Source organism: Chanodichthys erythropterus, chromosome 16 (genome assembly GCF_024489055.1).
Source record: "Chanodichthys erythropterus isolate Z2021 chromosome 16, ASM2448905v1, whole genome shotgun sequence".
Taxonomy (NCBI): Eukaryota; Metazoa; Chordata; class Actinopteri; order Cypriniformes; family Xenocyprididae; genus Chanodichthys; species Chanodichthys erythropterus.
Genome location: NC_090236.1, coordinates 30,893,969 through 30,917,392, shown reverse-complemented (window position 1 = coordinate 30,917,392; position 23,424 = coordinate 30,893,969). Strand labels below are relative to the sequence as shown.

Below are 23,424 nucleotides of genomic sequence, written 5' to 3'. Positions count from 1 at the left end.
CCGATAGCTCAGTTTGGCGGACGGCCAGCTCTAGGAAGGGTTCTGGTCGTCCCAAATGTCTTCCATTTAAGGATAATGGAGGCCACTGTGCTCTTAGGAACCTTCTGTGCCTTGCCACAATTCTGTCTCTGAGCTCTTCAGGCAGTTCCTTTGACCTCATGATTCTCATTTGCTCTGACATGCACTGTGAGCTGTAAGGTCTTATATAGACAGGTGTGTGGTTTTCCTAATCAAGTCCAATCAGTATAATCAAACACAGCTGGACTCAAATTAAGGTGTAGAGCCATCTCAAGGGTGATCAGAAGAAATGGACAGCACCTGAGTTAAATATATGAGTGTCACAGCAAAGGGTCTGAATACTTAGGACCATGTGATATTTTAGTTTTCTTTTTTAATAAATCTTCAAAAATGTCAACAATTCTGTGTTTTTCTGTCAATATGGGGTGCTGTGTGTACATTGAGGACAAAAATGAACTTAAATGATTTTAGCAAATGGCTGCAATATAACAAAGAGTGAAAAATGTAAGGGGGTCTGAATACTTTCCGTAACCACTGTATATACACACTTTAATTAATATTTTTATTCAGGAAAGATGCTTTAAATTGACAAAAAGTGACAGTAAATTCTTTTCAGTTTAATCCAAAATCCTTTTCTTTAGAACTTTCTACTCATATTCTATATGAAAAAAAAAATTATGATTTCCACAAAACTGTTAAAAGCAACACAACAGTTTTCAGCATTGATAATAATAATAAAAAAATTTCTTAAGCACAAAATCAGCATATTAGAATGATATCTGAAGGATCATGTGACTCTGAAGACTAAAATAAAAGCTGCTGAAAATTCAGCTTTGCCATCATAGGAATAAATTACACGCATATATATATATATATATATATATATATATATATATATATATATATATATAGGAAACCATTATTATTATTACCATAAATTTTTGGTACTGTAATTTTTGGAAAATTTTTACTGTATTTTTGATCAAATAAATGCTGCCTTAGTAAACTTCTTTCAAAAATGCAAATATCTTAGGGATCGCACACTTTTGAATGAACGAACGATACATACATAGATAGATAGGTAGATAGATAGATCATCATACATGATACGTCATCAGCGCGTTTCATGCTATGCAGACTTTATGTAGACAGACGTCAGTCACGGAGCACCGCAAACAAACAGCAGCCACCTTTTACAGTTCCTACAGAATCAAAACAATGAGCTTATGCTGCGTTCACACCATAACTACCGTAATTAAGATATGGCAACTCGTGACGTTCTAACCGGAGCTGTTCAGTCAGACTTGGAATTATGTGTTTCCATGTCAACAGTATCAACACCTAAATGAATCTGCAGCAGTCAGGTACAAGCTCTCTAAGTTGTTTGCATTCATTATTATTGTAATGTTATGTGGTTTGTGATATGAGGTAGTTAAATGCCGTCTTTTGTGACACTTTGCCGAGAGCCGCTGTGCGTGTTCATGTGTTTTGGAAGAGACGTGGCTTTGGATGGAGATTTGCAGGGAGGGTGGGATGCTTTCGATGCTAGCAGGCTAACGTTAGCATTTCCCTGATCTCCTACTGCACCTTTAATTATGTATATAATGTCATTTTCCAGAGATTTAGAATCCTCTGTATCCATCAAAATATTACAGACAAGACTTGCACCTTTGTCATAAGGCATACGCTCCTCTGTGATTCAACAGAACTCTTTTGATTCCAGTATAATACTAGTAATATAAGATGTGAAGATTTATTTGACCATTTTGTGGACATCAAATTTATGTTTAAAAATGTCAGAAGCATTTGCCTCGTTCAGCACTGCATTGATATATGAGCTGCGAAGTGCAGTGTTGATTCTCTGATCTGTGCTCTAAGTGGGTGGCAGGAGATGAAGTGGTCACTGAACGTGACAGAGACATTTCCTGACCTCTCTCATTGCAGACAGTTCAAGCCTCCTCTCAGGACCATTCAAGCATGTGTGTGCTGAATCCACAACACTGCTGACCACTATTTCCTAAATAATGGGTCAACTGCGGGTCGCATGTTCACACCCTGCTAGAGCTTACCTCTCCTGGCTGCACAAATCATATTTATGTGACTGTTAGCAGCTCTCTGAGTCCCCAGTTCCTCTTATGGCTGTCAAAACAGTATATTAGAGGTTCATTCTACTGTAGGGTGAGAGCTGTCAGAATTACCCATCTGTAATCTCAAACTGACTGCTGGTTAGTTGCCCTACAACATGATTTACTGTAGTAGAACATATTATGTTGGTTCTGGAACAATATAGCCTAACCTTAACCTGCCCTAAAAAAAAATCTAAAGTAAATTATATATTGATATGAACATTGTTCAGACCCCCTAAGAGCAGACCTGCCAACATGTACGCATTTTGCGTACCAGGTACGCATTTTGACCTCAAAGTACGCTGGTACGATTTGTCATTCTATACTACGTAAAAACCCGGTGACTCCTCTGTGCACGCCTAGTACTCAAATCCAGCAAAAGAGTTCGACCAATCTGAGCGCTGGGTTCATTTCCCTAAATACAGAGCCATAAATAGCAAGAGGGGATGATTGACACATGCGTACAGCTTATCAATAAAAAGAGACTGCAAATCGACAGCAATACAAAATCCCGCTTGATCCCTCCTTCCACTCCCGCGGCCGCCGTCTGTGACTGAATTCTCAATCGAGGACAATACAGCAGACATGGTACTTCTCAGGGACGTGCACAGGGGGGTTGCTCAGGTTGCCCGGGCAACTGCCCATATGCCCTTCTCGACTTACGTTGCCCTTCCGAGGTGGAAAAAAATAAATAAAAAAATCGTACAATGGATGCAGAATTTCACGTAGGCCTAGATAAAAAATAATAATAATAATAATCGCAAAGCCTCATTCACTTCCATATTCGGGCACCCGTCCGAAAGTGAAAGTCAGTAGGGGAAGGGCAAACTCTTTACGTGGCTACAGCGCTGCACGCCACCAGCACCTGAGCTGAGCCTGCATGAGCGGCACTAGAAGGAGATTGTCGCGGTTGTCGGGTGAGACGACTTAACGTTGTCGGAAAGGTGAGTAAGGTTATAATCGTTAACGACAACGAACGAAAAAACAAAAACTAGGTGGGAAAAACATCATCGTTAACTGAAATAAAAATAAAAACGAGGCATTACAAAAAAAAAACGATAACTAACTAAAACTGTAATGTGTGTTTGGCAAAACTAACTAAAATAAAATAAAATTAGAGATTGAATGTCCTTAGTTTTCGTTTTTGTCAATGTCTTTCATAGAGCAAACGTTCAGCTGTATTTCATTTCCCTGCGTCTCTCACTCACGCGTCTCTCTCACATACTCGCGCGCGCACAGCCCCTCCGTGCACACCGCGCCTCCATGAGAACGCGTGTTGGAAGCAAGTTCACGAAAGGTTGGTATCTCGTGAAAACCTTTACACAAGCACACATTAAAAAATGTTATAAAAATATTTTTAATTCTGAATATAATTTTGTCAGTGTGTTAATGTCGACCCGAGAAGCGATTGCTACTTTAGAAAGTTAACTAGACGCAAGTTTGAGGTAAAATGCACTTGGGTTGTCGATGTCAAAACACTATTTAAGCTGTGATTCAATTATGGAATAATTGACAACGGGCCGTTGAATTATTAGAAAAATAATGCACACCTGAGGTCGTGATTCGGTCAATTCAGTCAATTATTCCGCTTATACCATGGTTATTCACAGTCCTTCATATAGCCCGTGATTTTTTTTTTTTTTTGTTTTTTTTGGGGGGGGGGATGGCTGGGAGAGAGAGTGCCCTTTTTTTAGGCCAGAGCAACTGCCCCTCAAAATTCCTGTGCACGTCCCTGGTACTTCTGACACCTTAAGGTAAACGTGTATAATATACAAATAGTGTTGAACAACAAATATAAATAAAATTGAAATCGCTGATTAAGAAAATGTTGTGATGTGTGACTGACTGACAAGCGCGAGTCTGGAGAAACAGGCGTTTATTTATTTATTTATTCTCAGTGTTGAGAAACATATATAGCCTACATGTGTTGCGTTATTGTGTTAATACTAACTAAAGTAACTAATTATGTTACATAGTCTACTTATTTTGTATGAAAACTAGCACATTAGTTACTTGTGCATTTTACCTAACATGACCGTTGTCTCAATGCTGCGCGAGCTCTCTCTCATAAACACAAACGCGTGCGCGCACAGAGAGGTAAAATGAAAATTGCCGTGTTTGGTTTAAAATTTGTTCTTGCTTGTGTTATTTTTTTTGTCAGAAAAGATTTTTAACTATCCACCTGTGTTTTTAAGATTCGGTAAATGACGAATGCTTTAGTTAACACAACCCCTCGTTATATGACTAATTTCTTGATATTCTTGAATACTCGATGCATTTGCTCTTATTGGTCCTTTCTATTCATTGTCAACTGTTTTCTATAAATATGTTTGTATTGGCTAACCTTTTATTCAGCGAATGTTTGTCTTGTTTATAATTCAAAGACAGCACGCTACAAATAGAAACCCTTTTTTCTGTGGGATTTAGTATCATATTTGGATATTGGAATAATAAATTAAGTATTTTAAATGAATCACATGTAAACTCAATGTTTACTATTTTGTAAGGGTTTCTTAAAGGGATAGTTCACCCAAAAATGAAAATTTGATGTTTATCTGCTTACCCCCAGGGCATCCAAGATGTAGAGGACTTTTTTTCTTCAGTCGAACACAAATTATAATTTTTAACTGCAACCGCTGCCGTCTGTCAGTCAAATAATAGCAGTGATTGGGAACTTGAACAATAAGAGTCGAAAAAACTTCCATAGACAAATCCAAATTAAACCCTGCGGCTCGTGACGGCACATTGATGTCCTAAGACACGAAACGATCGGTTTGTGCGAGAAACCGAACAGTATTTATATAATTTTTTAACTCTAATACACCACTATGTCCAACTTCGTTCAGCTTCCGGCTAGTGAGGTCTGATCGCGCTCTGACAACGGAAGTGATGTCTCGCGCTCATTGAAGTATATGGGCGAGACATCACTTCAGTCATCACAACGCATTTTTTGACCTCACTAACAGGAAGCTGAACGAAGTTGGACATAGTGGTGTATTAGATGTAAAAATGATATAAATAATGTTCGGTTTCTCGCACAAAACCGATCGTTTTCGTGTCTTAGGACATTAATGTGTCGTCACGAGCCGCAGGTTTTAATTTTGATTTGTCTAAGCAAGTTTTATTTACTGTTATAGTTGAAGTTCCCATCTACTGCTATTATTTGACTGACAGACGGCAGCGGTTGCAGTTAAAAATCATAATTTGCGTTCGATTGAAGAAAAAAAGTCACCTACATCTTGGATGCACTGGGGGTAAGCACTAAGCAGATAAACATCAAATTTTCATTTTTGGGTGAACTATCCCTTTAATTTGTAGACTAGTTTTCATTACAAAACCTGTATGAACGACTCAACTGTCAGGTTAGTTGTATGTAAATATAGCCTTCTTGAAATTGCAAACAAAAAAATTTGTCCATATTAAATATATGAATGTGATTTACTTGTGGTTTGTATAAGCACACATTATGCAATGCAAGATTAATCATGAATTAAAAAATGCTTTTGAGCAGGTGTAGTAAAATTTTTAAAAAAATCAAATTAAAAAAAAAACTTTAACAGTCAAAATTAGATTAAAGAAGATGGGTTTGTGTGCTTTGTGTATTGTATTATCAAAAATGTAAAAAATGTTACCCCCCCCGTCCAGTCACACTGGTACTCGAAAAAATTTTCCAAGGCTGGCAGGTCTGTAAGTGTATCTCAGGAATGCTGTGGATGACCAAATAAGGATGTTAATCAAGGTACTACTTGGGTAAATCATGTTAAAGTCGGCATGAAATGGAAATTGTGATCAACTTTAGTAAAAAATAATGATGTGCATGGATAAATCATTTATAATAAACATATTCCATAAAAATAAAAATGGTCAATTTTGATTTCATTGCGACTTTAAATATGAAATGTGTAACTAACAACTGTAAACAGAGCTGATCAACAATTACTGTTGCCAAATATTTCTCAAACATTCCCCAAATCTTCCATTGATTGGACAAGCAGATAATTCCGCTCCAAACTCCATGAGTAAACTGAGTAAATTCTGACAGAATTTTCATTTTTGGCTGGACTGTGCCTTTAAGGTGGGATAGAAAAAAGGTATTTCAACATCGCCTTTATCCATGAACCCACATTTCTTTTGTATGCACACCATCTTTGATTGAGCTGTCACATGTTGTTGTTACAGCACTCATTTTCTTTCAGACAAAAGCACGCACCAGAATGGAAGTGCATGAAGTGCATGTTTCATGTGCGTGAAGCTTATTCAGCGCTTTGCTCTTGTTTGAATAGGAAAGCCAGGGAGCAAGCCGAGAGGACAGAGGAGCTCTATGCTCATTAGAGTGTTTGTTTTAACAGTGTGCACGCTTCAGCGGCTAAGCCACAAGCTAGAGCTGCAGTGATTACATGGGCTGGTGACTGGTCTTATTTACTCTGTTCAGCATGTGTAAGTTCTCTATTCATCTGCCCGTAATGCCAGAAGCTAGTTGTATGACATAAAAACAGGCCTGCAGAGTGGCAGATATGTTGGCGCTACACACACTTTGAACATGTGGCACTTAGCAATGCCGCTTCTGTCTTTGAGCAAGACATGACAGAGAACTGACTAATTGAGTGCATCGTTTGAATTTTCTTGTATTATTTTCGCGAAAAAAACGACACCACTTTCATTTTTGTTTTTGATAGGAAAGCTCGCAGTTCACATTTACATATTCATCTAAACGTCGCTCTCAGCAGCGTGGGCGCCGTCTGAATGTTCATTAACAGTACATTGCTGAAAAGGTATTTCCAAATTAATTTTACTTCTAAGTAAAGACGAAAAGGAACTTTGGCGTGAGTATATCGGGGCCTTGAATCACGTTCAGTCTCTTCTACTTTACGTATGCACGAACACGAGCTCAAGCAATAAGTTGCTGGCTGCAGTGCACTTAATAGCCACCGGTGTCGCTAATAACAAGGGTTTCTGAATTTTACATTGAGCCCCTTTAACCTTGCCAATGAAATCACTGCTGAAAATAGAGGAAGATAAACGTTCATTAATTAAACAATTGTAATTAAAACATAACAATGCACTATATATCTATGATTTCTCTATCATTTGTTGAAATTTCTAAAGGAATATTTGTTCTTCTTTATTTATTTAATATTTTTTATTTTTCTATAATACTGTACATTATAATGTTGTGACACAACATTCATACTATTTATTTTAGTTTTTTAATACTACATAGTAGTATACATTTATAATATTAGCCATTTATCGGTTATTGCCCATAACATGAAAATAATTATTGTCTTATTGTATAGGCCAGAATTTTAAAATCGACACATAAAGAAAAACATACTGTTTAAGATCATATGTAAACATCGTTATTTGTGAGTGAATTGTTACTATCTTGCAGTGCTTTATAATTTGTGAGTGAATGGGTTGTTTGCACATGACGTCACAGCAGCAGCGCGAATGAGTCTGGAGGGCAGGGAGTGATTTTTCTATATAGGAATCCTATCAAAAACTCAAAATTCGTATGTTTTGCGTCGTTTATGGTTGCTCAAATCGATAAAATCGAGAACCCAGAAGGTGTTTATATTGTTTACATAACTTATACCGTTTTTTATAACTTATATCATTTTTTTACCTTTAAAAGTCGTCGCCTTTAATAGCGTTTTGCGTCTGCTGATACTGAAATGAAGATGGATACCTGCTTACCTTATTTGTTAAATATCCACATTCTTCATGGTATCTTTTGTAGGGAAGAGAAGCTATTTTATCCCATTGAATGATAATTTGGTGTTTTCACTTCAGTTTTGTAGTATTCAGTTCACAATGTTGATCTGGTTACCATGAGAACAGTGTCACGCACTGCTGCTTCAGCCATCATATGGTAGAAAATGTCCAAATAAATAAATGTTTAACAAGCTGACAGAAGTCGATTCAACAACAAAGATAACACTTTCAAAACACTCAGCTATATGTGATTATTTTATTGGGTGATATGCAGTGGGTTGAATCAGTGACAAGATTATTAGATGTCTTCCCGTCACCTCCTCAACCTGCTTCTCTTAGTGTGTTTTTACACGTATTAAAGGCAACAGTTGTATTACACCGTCCAGTTTTTTCTTTGAACGATGGTGTGAGCTCCTGTTGCGATTCTCGATTCAGCATAAATTACCTACAATGGTGACATTTTTCACAATCGTGACAGAAAATCAAAAATACTGCCCTAACGTCACTAGCAGAAAGGCAGCGCAATATAAACAAATCCAAACTAGAACTGAACGCGGCGTGAGGGCAGCTTCACATTCTCTATATCTACCTCCTCGATGGCAGGAAAGTCTTTCAATTCAGTGGAAAAGTTGCTCATTTCATAACATAAAGATCACATCCAGCATGTGTTGTGATTTTCTGTTTATAACTTTCTAAACCAGCACAGAAAGGACTTTTCTCCATCTCTTCCATTCTAAATTTCACTGCTTGCCCTCCACCGGTATTTTGCGCGTCACCAGAACCACGTGATTGCAAACAACCTATTGTTACTATCTTGCAGTGCTTTATATATTCATATATTATGATAAAATTAGTAGATTCGCTAACAATGCTTAATATGAATCCTATCATAGTATGCTGCTGATTTCCCCACATTAGCCGCTTACCAATAAACTGACATTTTTATTTTTTGAGGAGGATCCATGTGCATCTTACATAAAGACTTTATTAGATTTACCTCTGCTGCATCCCTTTCAAAATACCAATGCATTAACTCTATTTCTAATAATCACGCTCAGTCAAGCATCTTGAATGCATAATTTATGGTGCTTTTATTTGGCTTTTTTTTATGCCACGAAACATTCAGTGGTCCACAAGGGGTTTATCCTCTTCTTCCTCTGGCCCCGAGGGTTATTTCAGCTGTTGCGCTGCAACACGAAGCTGGGTTTTGTGGTGTTAATGTTTCTGCTATGGGGATGAAAGATAGGCTCACCTGACTGAACCAGAACAAAAGCCCAAACAAAGACCTGTCACAAACAGGAGAGTTTGTCTCAATCCAGTGAGTGCTCAAATGTTACATCAACCTCTGCTGAAGGATTTTCAGGCTGCATGCCTAGCAAACCTTTTATAAATCAATGGACAAGAAGACCCACTTCTTTCTCTCTCTCTTTGTTCCAAAACTAGTCAGCAGCCCCGCTGCATATATAGGCAGCATACAGTCAATGAACCTCACCACACAAGTAAAGATTCTCACAGAAGACTAAGATGAGTTTAATAGAGTAATAGAGTACTAAAGTAATAGAGTGACGTAATTTTGTAAGCCAACCCAGAAGATCATCATCCTGGTTCCCTTGAAAAAAAATGTTTCCTTTGGCTTTTGTGTTATTGCAGAAAATAAGCTCTGTGACCAACAAAGTCTGATTCTTACACACTTTGTTCATCAAGGTAATCACAAATTAAGGCAACTTTTAGAAATTTTGAAGCCTAAATACAATTGCCAGATGTGAAAAGCTAAAGTGAGAACTACACCACCGCTGGCATGGCTTTAACGTCACCATCACTAAGCTTTCGACAACTATTTCAATCTGTTTTTAAAATTTTAAAGTTGGAAAGTCTAAGTTAGAATAGTTTGCAAGAGTGTGAGTAAACATAACAAGGCTGTAATAGCAGAGTAGTGAGAAGATGAATTTAAAAAAATTGCAACTGGGGTAATTAACCAAATTACCCAATTTAACCAAATTAACCAAAAAACCCATTCAAAAAACCTATTGACTTTGGGGAAATGAAACCAAAAGTTTGCTCATTCCTGCAGCACTCTATATTTGCATTTTATTAAGCTAACTGGATGATTCTCTAATAAGCCTGAAAATGCATAGCATACACAAATATTGGGTAAAATAAATACATTTTAATGTATTTTTTCCAATGAGCGATGAATTTCCCACCCTCTCTAGAAGGACAAATGCTAATTCTCCTGTTTTTTGTTAAAGTCTGTGTGCATAACTTAAAGCACTGTCTATAGGCAGCACACTAGGTTTTGGAACAGAGCTTCTCTTGTTTCTGACTGTTAGAATGAAGGTCAAAGCTTAGTTTAATTGTAGGTGGTGGATCCTGCAGGTGAAGTTTAAGGGACAAACGGTTTATTAGTAGACCAGCCACCCACCCACAGCATCTCTCCATGTCAGACCACGAGAGGTGAAATCTCAAGTCTGAGAGCGCACATAACGAAAGAGCTCTCTGTTCTCTGTAGCGTGAATGAGTCATTTCCCAGCCAAATCCTTCTCCGGCTTTGGCAAGGGATGACATTTTTTGCAGGCCTGGGTTCTGAGCAGACGTTCGATTATTCATGTTTGGTGATTAATGGTAAGTTCATCCCTGCTTCAACGGTCTGTCACAGTGACTGGAGCTGTGCTGAGGGAGTGGCCTCACCCAGGCATTAATTGTCATAATGGGGAGGTTAAGGATTTGGCTGCCAGTGACAGACTTGACAGAGAGGAGGGAGTGTCACCAGGCTGCAGCAGCTTGCACTCTGCATATGTGCGTGTCCCTGTTGGACTGGCCTGCTGGGAATGATTCAGGTTTAATGATGCGACTGAGGACGAGCAGGGTGCCATTACTATTCTGACTTTAATCATAAATGATACAGTCGGTTTCTAGAGCAGCAAATATCTAATAAATCTGAGCGCCCTGCTATGCACATTTAAATCATTACTACACGTTTAGTTCTCATCACTTATGTATGTATGCATTCGTTCATGCTGTGATGCTGCATTATCTATGGGTGTAGAGCAAAACTGAGACTTCCCACTTCTTCAACAGCCTTGGCGCCAAAGATATTTCCCTGTTCCTTTTCTACATTAGTAAAAAATCGTCACTGACACCACCAACTTGCTTGCAGTTGGAAATCGGGAAAAAGACAGGTACAAGACTGTGTATCCACTTTATTTTTCAATGCAGAAGTAAGCTATTTTCTGTGAATTTCCAATTCCAATAGTTCCCGCTTATGTTAAAAATGGCAAATTATGTGATCGAATCAAGAAGAAAATTTTCGTTTTGTTCCATTTCATTGTGTTCATCAGAGATTCAACATATAATTCTGCAGTGTCTTCACTTGAAATTATTTTAAAAGATGGAGCAAAAATATTTAGTCTCTTATGTAAGTTACACAGCAGTATCTTACATATTGTTTATTGAACTGTTGTACCACATTCACAAGGTGCTTGGTTTTTATATGGTTGTATAATGTTATTGGTTGTATTATCAGCATTATCATTAGCTGCTTACTAGCTTTAGCCTTTTGCTTTGTTAAACACAAATGTCACTTCTTGATGAACTCAGAAGCTGGTAAAGCATTGGGGCCATGCCTTTTGCTTTATTGCCCTCTATATGGGGTAAACACTGAATGAATAATTTCACTTTAGTGCACTAGTTAATTAACAGAGTCATTTTAGAGCTTCTGTCAAAAATTTATTTACACTAATTAACCTAGAGTTGACTTGTGTGACAGCGCCACATTGATTAACATATAAACTTCATCCATTTTACAGCCTTTTTTTGTGTTACGCTTTAATTACTGATTAACGCAAACATTATCAATTAGCACGCTCCTGTGATTTATGACAGCCTGCTGTCATTGCATCTAATGCATTGGAGAGTTTGTGGGCTGTTGGGCAATTCCGACCCTCTGTAATGTACTTGGTTCCCTATTTTTGTGAACAAAGCCCTCAACATAGGAGCTTAGTGAGATGTGATTTAAACACGCATTCATTTCTCAAGGTTAAACAATGATAAAAAGCAACAAAGATACAGCGAGTGAAAACAAAGTGCCCATCTTACAGGATTATCTCCTTTTTGACCTTTTCCCAATGGATCCCATTCTTCTTTTCATGACCGCAATTGCCCTCTCAGGTTTACTGGTTGTGCTAGAGAGAAATGGGACATGCTACAATAGATGTTTCCCATGGTGCCTCTTACCCAGAAATGTTTGTCCATCATGTTGCTTTTTGGCAGCATTGCATTTTCTCTCTGCCTCCACCAGTGTCTTATTTTTCCTCTCTTCTATTCCATCCTTCCTTGTGTTCTCTTTCTATCATTACCGCCCCATCTCTTTCATACTGAATCTTATTATTTGAATCAGTTCCTCTTGTTTGACAGCCTCTGACATGGTAGTAGCATAGAGACAGTGTTTGCTGGTCGGAGGAAAAGAGAGGGAGAAAAAGACTTGAATGTCAAGCACAATTTTCTCCTCTCTTGCCTACGTGCAGTATGTGTGTATTTTCACAGCAGACATCAGGATGCTATGTTGAATTTGTTCTTGCTGCTTTCCTAAATCACGGTGTTGGTACTGATATTCTAATGACAAAGTCGCGGGACTCAGGGGTTTAGGAAATGCAGATCTTCCCCTATGGGGTTCCAGGCACCTTAGGACTGCTCCAGGCAATAGCACAGCTGTCACTGATTCCCGTTATAAGGCCGACATTTCTGGGAAGATGTCATTGTCTGTGATCTGACGTTCCTCTGCAGAAAGCACGAAAATCTGAATTTAAAAAATGATCGCTAAGGTGTGGTATCTGTAAAACCTTTGTTTCTCATGTGGTATTTTTTTCTTTTTCTTTTTTTTCTCCTTAAAAGCACTGTCATACATCATATTTTCAGGTTAATTTGTTTTCATTGTTTATTGGCATTCGTTTCTATGTTAATAAGTATAACTTAACAATTTTCAAAGGAGAAAACTAGTGCATTTGACAGCGGGAGATCACAGATGTTGGCAGAAAGTTAGAGTATGTTGCATTCGGTTTGATTAATTGCGAAGAGAAACATTCAGAGACTCCAGAGAGGAGAATTAAATTATATATGTATATATATATATATATATAATGTTTATACACCATATAAGAGAAATATGCTGTTATATTTTATGATAGACAACCTTCACAAACATTCTTTTTTTTATGTTAAATTGTTTCTTTATGTGAACGCTTCTCCATGTTAACTTTTATGTGTATATGTCCCTCTTCAGGGAATTTGGCTGGAGGGATCCTGAACTGCCGGAGGTCATCCAAATGCTGCAGCACCAGTTTCCATCGGTACAGTCCAATGCTGCCGCCTACCTCCAGCACTTGTGCTTTGGAGACAACAAGATCAAATCAGAGGTAACTCCTGCATAGCAACATCAAACACATTCTGCATGCTCTACATAAGCTATGTACTAATACATCTTTGCAGTGGAGTGTCAGGCATTGCAATAGTAAATCCAAAAAGGAGAAATGCACAACGCAGAGTGAACAATAAACACAGTATTTAATAATCCAGGAAGGGAAATACAAGAATATAACTCCAACACGAGGCAAAGAACTCAGGGCTTAAATACACAGGGAGACATAATGATAGACAGGTGAACATAATCAGTAAACAAGGGAACAAACTAGCACACACTAGGAAACTAAACTTAATATCTTAATATGTAGTCTTAGGCCCAATCCCAATTCTACCCCTTACCCCTTCCCCTTTGTTTCGCGCGTTCACGTGAAGGGGTAGGGGTGTCCCAATTCTCATTTGGTTGGAGGGGAAGGGGTAGGGGGAAGGGCCAGGTAGCCCTTCAAATGAAGATTTTTCGGGACCACACTTCAGACGAAGGGGTATGATAAATTTCCAACATGGCCGACCAAGCGAGCAGAGAGACCCATAAATGTAAGTATTTTTTTTTTACGGTAAACAGTATTTTAGTAATAAATAATCACTTGTTTTATGCCTTTAATCTTGTGTTCATGTATACGTTTATGTTCTCCGAAAAAAGATTTGTTAAAATCGCTATGAAAACAGTTCGCTAATGTTTTTTACTTTATGATAGTTCCACAACATATTTTTTAATATTTTATTGAAATCCGCGTTGATTTGACAACATAAATTCAAATCCGGTGGCAGCTAACTTGTCTTTTTGCCGCATGCCTGATTAATGTATTGTTTTGTTGTGGTTACGTCCATAAATACGTGTACGTTACATGATATAAACAAAAAGTGCATTCAGTTTGCGTGCTTATTCATCAGTATTGTATGTTCTGTATCAACCAGGGATTCCTGAGGAAACACGTAGGTTTGTCTCCTTTGTCTTATGCGAAGAACTGAAGACAAATGCAAAAAAATAGCTGTCGCCCAAGCAACAGAGATCACTACAGCTATCGATGGCATCTTAAAAGGCCAATTCACACCGCACCAACAAATAATTTTTTAGCGCGACCCTTTTTATTAACGAGACCCATAAGCATATACAACCATGTAGCTAAACAAGCCAAAACAAATTATTAAAAATTAAACTGAAGGTAAACCTGTGTTGCTCTCATAGTGGTTAGCGTTACCTCTCTCTTTCGGTGAAGTGATGCAGCTGCTCTTGCTGAATGGCACGGATTGCACTATGGACTATTGTACCTTTTGTATATTTTATTTTTTTTAACAGTATTTTATTTTTTATAATGAACAAGCTGCGATGTCAGGTTTCCACTGCTTTGTGTGTGTGTGTGTGTGTGTGTGTGTGTGTGTGTGTGTGTGTGTGTGTGTGTGTGTGTGTGTGAGGCGCGGGCGCGATCAAACAGCTGTCTTTGCAGGGGACTTGCCTCATCGTCATGGCAACGGTTCGTGTCCAGGTCAGATTAAGAGTTTGTTGCCGTCTGTTGGAAAACTGTTCACACCGCGCAGACATTCCACGACCCGACAAACGCCGATTAAACACGTTCAGTCGGGTGAAAACCGACTCCAACAGACGCCAACAGGGGTATCACACCGATCCAACAAACTCTAACAGACATGTGTTGTCGGTGCGGTGTGAATTGGCCTTTAGAAGTGTGTGATAAACATCAGTGCATCTATGGCGTAGGAGCTAGCGACGACTTATGATGACGTGTAACGGTCTAGTAGTGGTGTCCCATTTCTTAGGGGAATATTTTCAGCCCTACCCCTTGACACTCTGTATCAGAGGGCAAGGGGAAGGGGTAGGCGTAGGGGTAAGGGGAAGGGGTATAAAATAGAATTGGGATTGGGCCTTAATATGTAGCCAAGGAAACTAAATAGTGGCAGGAAAATGAGAACAAAGGAAACAGATACAGGAACTAGAACAAAACCAAAACAGAACATACATGAGACATGGGGATTTCAGCTTCATTTGAATTTCCATGCTGGTTCAGGCTGGTTTGTGTTGGTTATTGTTGATATGGTCATTCAAACTTAGTGGGTTTCAACTGGTGACCCAAAAATGGGTCAGTTGTCTTTTCAGGTTATGGACAGAAGAAAAAAAAAAAACATAACCGTGTATAATTGGGATAGCAATATATATAGGAGAAAACGCCACTTGGTGGGAACTAGCCAAACTAGACAGACGCCAAAAAGGAAAGGCTGTACGACATGCCTCCTTTTTCCAAAACCTGTTATGCTAATAAATGATGTTTATTTATAAATGTTTAAAACTTTAAAACATTTTTTTAAAGAAATAGTGGAAACTGTGATATATTTTGATCAGTGTTTTTAATGACACTTTTGTTTGATTTAATGCACTACTGGCGACCAACATCTAAACCGATAGATTTAGACCCTATTCTTGAGATCTTTTCTGCAGGGTTGATTGATAAAACGTTTATAAAAATGTCTACCAAAATTTGTTTGGCTCTGTGTATCAGATACGAAGGCAGGGTGGGATTCAGCTGCTGGTGGACTTGCTGGATCACCGTATGACTGACGTGCACAGAAGTGCCTGCGGCGCACTTAGGAACCTGGTTTATGGCAAGGCCAACGACGACAACAAGATTGCCCTGAAGAACTGTGGTGGGATCCCTGCACTCGTGCGACTCCTGCGCAAGACAACAGACGTGGAGATCAGAGAGCTGCTCACAGGTGCTCAGGATACATTAAGCACATTTATTTCTTATTCCTTCTCCTTTGGTCTCTGACGTGACGGGATACTGGCGAGGAGTAAATTGTTTGTCCACACAGAAAGAGAAAATGCTGCAGAACTTACGCTGCCTTTAAAGGCGACCTATTATGCCTCATTTTACAAGATGCAAAATAAGTCTCTGATGTCCCCAGAGTGTGTATGTGAGGTTTTGGCTCAAAATACCCCACAGATAATGTTTTATAGCATGTTAAAATTGCTTTTTGTGGGTGAGCAAAAACACAGAGTTTTTGTGTGTCACTTTAAATGCAAATGAGCTGCTGAGGGTGGAGCTTCAAGAGCTCATGCAACAACAAAACAGGACAATCTCATGCACTGAAAATGTTAGAACCTGTCAGTAGTGGTGTTCAGCCTTATATGTTCGAACCGTAGTCGGACAATGATGCCTACAGAGCCAAAGAATATATGTTGCATTGAGATAGAACAAGTATAGTTTAGATGGCATCTAAACTACTACTTCTACTCTGGGAAACTCATACCTCGGCGTTCTTCATTATGACATGCCACGCATTCAAATTGGAAACATAACATGGAAATTGCATAAACAAAACAAAAGAATTATATTGTGAACAATAAACAAAAATAACTACTTTTAATTTCAAAATTATGAAAATAATTAATTTATTTACTTTATCACTTATTTCAGTAATCACAACTGAAAACTTTACACCATTCGCTATAGACTTGCTTTTCACTCACTGACTTTTATAAATTATTATATTATATTATAGACTAGTTTCCCCCATATTTCAAATCAACATGCCTTGTGACAACAACTTATGTATAATCTAGAACTGCAAGTTTCGCACTTTTAAGCACGACTCCGCTTGGTCATTCATATGCTTGGAAATTGTAATTAAAACTATTTTTCCAGCTCCACTTGAAAGGCACAATATTTCAAGTATATTATGCAGTTACTGTGTATGAAAGAGATGTTCGACCAATGAGATTTCACAATGGGTGTGAACAAAACATTCTCTTTTGTTTGGCACCCGATTAGGACGTGGTGTCTGCCCCCTATCTTTGAATGGATCTTTATTTCCTTTCTTACCACCTTTTTTGCATGTTCAGAATACAAATACATTGTATATGACCTTTCTGTCACTATCTCAGGCTTCCTTATAATTGGGCCCAATTTGTTAATCAGCTCTCCTAGAATCATCCGCTTGTTACTGTAGACCCCACTACCCATTAAATGATTTGTTAATGATCTCCTAATTGGTTAGGGCTATAATAATTAAGGATAATACCAGTGCTTGGCATAGCCTCTTTGGGGAATTGTGTATAATGAGTCTTGACGGGCTGACAAAAGACAAAGGCTCCTCTAAATCCCCTATAGAAATATTCCTGGTACAGAGACAGTTCCTGAGAGATGTCGGAAAAATTGGGCGGCAATTTGCTTTTTGAGGCATTTCATAAATGTCAGATGCTGAATTGTTGGGAGATGCTTCAATAGGATGTTGCGGCTCCCTTGTGTTTCAGCCTAGTGAGCAATCTAAATGTCCATCAATTGAAAAATCACCATCCTCCTGAATCCAGAGCTCCGAGAAACATTTAAAATGTTTCAAATTGAATATAGGCAAAGCTGAACCTGAGTGGCACTTGCTTATTACCTCTCCATGTCTCTGTGTATACGATGAAATAGATTATAAACATTTGGAAAGAGGGGAGAAGCCATTTATGCTTTTTTAAAGACAATTAATGTTTAAATAAGAGAGGTTCAGAACGGAAGACAAAGAGTCCTCTAGTCAGTCCGTAACAAAAACTCTCTAGCAACAATTCCTCAGACCTGCAAATTGCTAAAGCCAGACACGGTCCTGTTGTGACTGCTGGGGCCTGTTTGAGCTCAGAACTCTTCGTTCTGCAGGTGGCTGCAAATAAAATTTTGTCTTTGATGTTTAACAAACAAGATTGGATAGGATAAAATAAGATAAGATTCAATTAAATCGGCTGAGACAGAGCTTGCAGAGTGAGTCTATTTCATACTTTTCAAATGAAATGTAATGAAAAATAATAGTGACATATGTTGCTTACAAAAAGTTGTGAGAATGCATGGCCAATTTTGAAAGCGTAGTCAATGGTGAAATATGCTTTTTAGAACCAGATGGTGTAGTTACAGTGTAGTTTGTAAGTTTCTTTGAGCCCTTGGATTTAATGACCTCAACAGCAGTGAGGCACCCAAATAGGAGCCCCCATGAGCTGGATTGAGAAACACTAGTAAGGAAGATGTTTCTAGCCACTACTAACTTGTAAAAAAGCTATTATAGAGTCCCACATAAACATTCAGTTGTTTTGGGTAACTCGCATCAGTGGAAGGTATCAAACAAGTGACAGGAAAACATACATAGGCAGCATTCAGATTTATACTTCTATCATGTAATATAAGTATGTACTTTGCTGGTTATGCAAAAAGTACATACTTTTGAATATGTAGCAACAACATTAGATGTATATGGATGTACTAGTATGTCATAAAATTACTTTTTAATTCCACAGTTTCCCTTTGCATACTATTTGAGCTTGCTTGTGTGTTAGCATCTAGCTAAATTAGTTACAATTAAATTTCATTAAAATGCATTTTTACTTAATGTATAGATGCACACTGCCATTTGGCATACTATTTTGGGCAGATAGTATGTGAATGAGGAAACAACCATGGTGTAGCTGTGTGTCAATATCTAGCAGATATTCCTTGGTGTTTATAATAAGCTTTTGCGCGATTTGCAGCGCGATTTATTGTAGGCCTAATGCTTTTTTCCTTATTTGGTCTGAACAAAAGTGGCAGATTTGTCATTGACTTGTTCAGATGACATTTTACTTCCAAGACGTAGAATGTGTGATTCCGAAGTACAGTATCCACACCAGTGTGGTAACTGACAGCAAACATTAGATTTATAACTGCAATTGCAGGTTTCAAACAGAGATGGCGACAAAGAGGCAAAAATTACGGACAGCAGCTTTAAATGTTTTTGAAAGAAGTCTCTTATGCTCACCAAGGCTGCATTTATTGGATCAAAAATACAGTCAAATAATTTGAAATAGTTTTTAATATTGTTACAATTTAAAATAACTATTTTCTATTTTAATATATTTTAAAGTGTAATTTATTCCTGTGATGGCAAAGCTGATATTTTACTCAGTCTTCAGTGTCACATGATCCTCCAGAAATCATTCTAATATGCTGATATTGTGCTCAAGAAACATTTCTTATTATTATAACTGGAAGACTGGAAGTCTGTGATATTTAACAAACAACATAAAATACAATTAGCTGGACAAAGTTCTATACCCCATCAGCAGGGAGGAGAAATGTGCAAAAGTGCTCCCTTGTACACTGAATCAGGGCTGTGTTTCCCAAAAGCATCAAAAGCAATCGTAGCAATGGAGCTACGATCAACTTAAGCTTACAATGCTTTTGGGAAATGCTACCCAGAGCAGTAGGGTTCTCATGAAAGAGAATAAATGTTTATAACATTCTATTTTGGACAAATAGCATGCAAAATGAGACACAGTTTAGACATACTCTTCATTCTAGCAGTTCACAGTTCAGTCTTGATTGTGATGTGGCTTGGACCACACTATCTAACGCTCATACTAACAAGAGCTGATAAGGACACTAGTGAAACTTTGGAAATGATTTCACTTGAGGGCTCTTGACCAAGACCTCATGTAATATTCAAAGGCATGCTCTTAACATGCTGCAATCAGTGCTTTTAATTACATATATATATATATATATATATATATATATATATATATATATATATATATATATATATATATATATATATATATATATATATATATATATATATATATATATATATATTTATGCATAGCAAAATCTCATGGTGAAGAAGGGAAATTGTAATCTGTGTTTAAATATAGTGTGTGTTCTTCACCATTGGATGAGATGTTTTTTGGTTCATAGATGATGTTCTTGTATACAGGTGTGCTGTGGAACTTGTCCTCGTGCGATGCTCTGAAGATGCCCATAATTCAGGATGCTCTGGCAGTGCTGACCAACACGGTCATTATTCCTCACTCGGGCTGGGACACGTCACCCCACCAGGACGACCGCAAACTGCACCTGCATTCCTCACAGGTGCTCCGCAATGCTACCGGATGCCTCAGGTAAAGCTCCTAATTAATGTCAATCCAAGTATTTATTCGACATCTATTATTTTTCATTTATATACAGGCACGGCATCACTTTAAGTTTCTATTTTTGCTCTTAAGAGGCTTAATCTTCACTTAGAAGCAATTCATTGTTTTATTAGGTGATTATTCAAGAATTATTATAAGAATTATGCAAACAATATGTTAATGCCTCAGAATTTCCGTCTTTCAATATGATGAATGTGTGTCCCTTCAGAAATGTCACAGTATATTGGAGTCTCAGTCGGCAAAAGTACACAGCTGGATAATGGCTATGTGCTTCTGTGTGTCAACCAAATACGCTTGCGAATTAGCTTTCAGGCTTTTCTAGGAGCCCTTCAACTGATAACTTAAGTTAATTGATTTGAATAAATAGATTCAGTTGCATTTGATGAATTTGGCTGGTCTCAGACTCCAAAACCATTTTGTGATGGAGCTCATTCTGCCACTTTAGTTGGATTATATTCCGGCCAGGATTGGTCTGATTCAACAATAGGATTTGGTCCACTGTGACTGTGGATCTGGTGGCATGCCAAAACCTTCGCCTTGTCCAATCCCCCCACAAAGCAATTACATATCCTATTCTTTTAGATATTCTATTTGTATATAGCTTGATAACTAACTGGTTAGCCTGCATATACTCTGCACAATTAAGTCTAACAAAAAGCCATTTGATGAACCAGAACAAAATATGGTCATGATGTGACAGGTTTTTTAATGAGGTTTTAAAAACAACGACTCCTTAGAGTCCAAAGGGGTAGGATTTGGATGGGGGGGTTAGATTTGGCAAAACACAGGCATGGGAAAACATTTGGCATGGTGTCAAATGTTTAAGTATCTGGCTAGTGGTTTAAAAAGCCTGTCAATATGTTTGACTGCTGTGTATTGCGGCTTTGTCATTTTTATATATGTGATGATCACATTATTTGCACACGTTTAGGCTTTTCCGTCGTAATGCTGTTGGTATTGTGTCATCTTAATATCATATTTTCCAGTTGCTTTTTATTTTTTGCTTACTAAATGGAAAGGTGCATTTTGATATCACTTAAGCTATTAGGATCTCACTGGAAACATCAGATACTTTCGGGGCCCAGAAACTTTTTACTTTAAAACTCAGTTTGACATTAACAGCACTTTACATTTATAGCACATACTATATGCACATACTATACTCGCCCGCTGCACATCAGCGTTCAGGTCTGAAGCAGCAGGATTTTTGAAAGTGCTGAGTCACTCTTGGATTGCTGGACTAAGCTCCCTACGCCCAGCGTGATAATTAATCCTCTTCATGGATGGCTGAGGAACTAGAAGTCTGATTGAATATTTAATGGTTGGACACAGTTGCCACACCACCTGCAGCTGCCTGAGACACACAGATCTCTTAGAAGCTTCTTGGAGAGAGAGAGAGAGGACAGGATGTGGTCTTTGATTCCTCACAAGCGCCTTCGAATAAGACCCTGCTCAGATCAGACTTCCTGATTCAGGTCTCCCGAGGCTCCAGCTTTTGGGATTCTAGGCTTGTTGCTTTGAGGCATGTTGCTGGTGATTTATAAAGCTGATAAAGCTGATGTGTGAAATTCTTCTTCGTTAAGAATTCTTCTTCTTCGTCGGACCTATAATAATGCCTATAAAGATGTAATATAAGTCTCTGGTGTGCCCAGAATGTGTCTGGGACGTTTCAGCTCAAAATACCCTACAGATAATTTATTATAGCATGTCAAATTTCCCCTATTTGGGTGTGAGCAAAAACATGGCGTTTTTGTGTGTGTCCCTTTAAATGCAAAGGAGCTGCTGATTCCGGCCCGCTTTGCGAAAGAGGATGGAGCTTTAACAGCTCGCGCTTCAGTTGCTCAACAACAACAAAACTGTAGAATCTCACGCAGCCAAAATGACGATTATTAGTGTTCAGCCTTACATTGTTCAAGCTGGAGTCGGACACTGATGGAGAGACTGAGGAAGAAGTTACAACTTTCAGAATGCATCTGGACGTTTCTGAATGGTTAGTGGATACATTTATGTGGCTGCTGTGGAGTTGATTCAGCTCATTGACTAGCATGTACCGTCGTGTTCATCTTTTGTGCAAATCTAGCATTTAATTGACCCTCGTTTGTGAAGCAGTCCGGCGTAAAATGATGGCATGGAAACAACACTCCACTACAACAACTCTTCCTCTTCTCTAAAGCAGCCCAACATGACCTCGTCCCCTTTGTTGCGTGTTCCCGGGGACAGGGTTATGTACATTTTAGGGTTATTGATGTCACTAATATGGGAAGAACCTTGTTGTAGTCCCTACCAGCCGTTTGTTGTTTTAGTCCATAAAAAGCAAATATATCTCCCTTTGCATTAAACTTTTCTGCGTCGTAACTTGATGTTGTTTATGCTCTAACAGCAACATTACACACTAACTAAGAAAAAAGTTTAAAAAGTGAAATCATAATCAACCACCCCTTTAAAATACTTTATCATATCGCAGAGTTGACTTTTCAGAGAGTATTAAAAGACTGCTTTCCAAATATGGTTCTGTGTGAAAAGAACTTGATGGGAAAAAGTGAATTACAGTACTACTCATTTCCATGAAAAGCTTATTGATGTTGAAGACCATCTGCCCTTTGGTTGGTTTAGTATTGACTTGAAGCTCAAAACTTCCAAAACGTAATCAATGGTATCGATAATACAACATTAATGACATTGTATGCATGTGTGCGTTCTTGTGTTCTCTACAGGAATGTGAGTTCTGCCGGAGAAGAGGCCCGCCGAAGGATGAGAGAATGTGAGGGTCTGACCGATGCGCTGCTCTATGTCATCCAGACAGCCCTGGGCACTAGTGAGATCGACAGCAAGGTTTGACCTTTCCCTCCCCTGCCTTTCTACCAAAGTTTTATGCATTCAACGGAGCACCACAGAGAGTTCTAGCAGGATAATTGTGCGGTTTTTGCTCCCCAACCATTTTCAACACAGCACCAGAGTACTTCTTCACTGTTAAATGTTTGATGAGATTGAAAACACAATGCAGAATATGCAAAAACTCTTCTGTGGAAAAAGCTTGTCTAGACCAGCTTAGTCTCAGACGGCACGCTACGGACCACCCACAGTCCGTTCTCTCACTATCTAATGAATATCACTCACAAAACTAGAAATAACTTTCTTGATCTGGGGTGAGTTTCCTAAAAGCATTGTCAGCCAACTATGGTTGCAAGTGACCAACATAGT

The 23,424-nt window shown here is 38.3% G+C and overlaps 1 protein-coding gene across 3 annotated transcripts in view; it reads left to right on the top strand.

Moving 5' to 3' along the window:
• Positions 1-23,424, top strand: part of ctnnd2b (catenin (cadherin-associated protein), delta 2b) — an 89,644-nt gene that overhangs the window by 46,283 nt on the left and 19,937 nt on the right. For all 3 annotated transcript variants that reach the window (XM_067362157.1, XM_067362156.1, XM_067362158.1), the window contains 4 exons: positions 13,138-13,270; positions 15,785-15,998; positions 20,007-20,190; positions 22,938-23,055. In XM_067362157.1, coding sequence (XP_067218258.1) covers positions 13,138-13,270; positions 15,785-15,998; positions 20,007-20,190; positions 22,938-23,055 — 649 coding nt within the window. The remainder of the gene's footprint in view (positions 1-13,137; positions 13,271-15,784; positions 15,999-20,006; positions 20,191-22,937; positions 23,056-23,424) is intronic.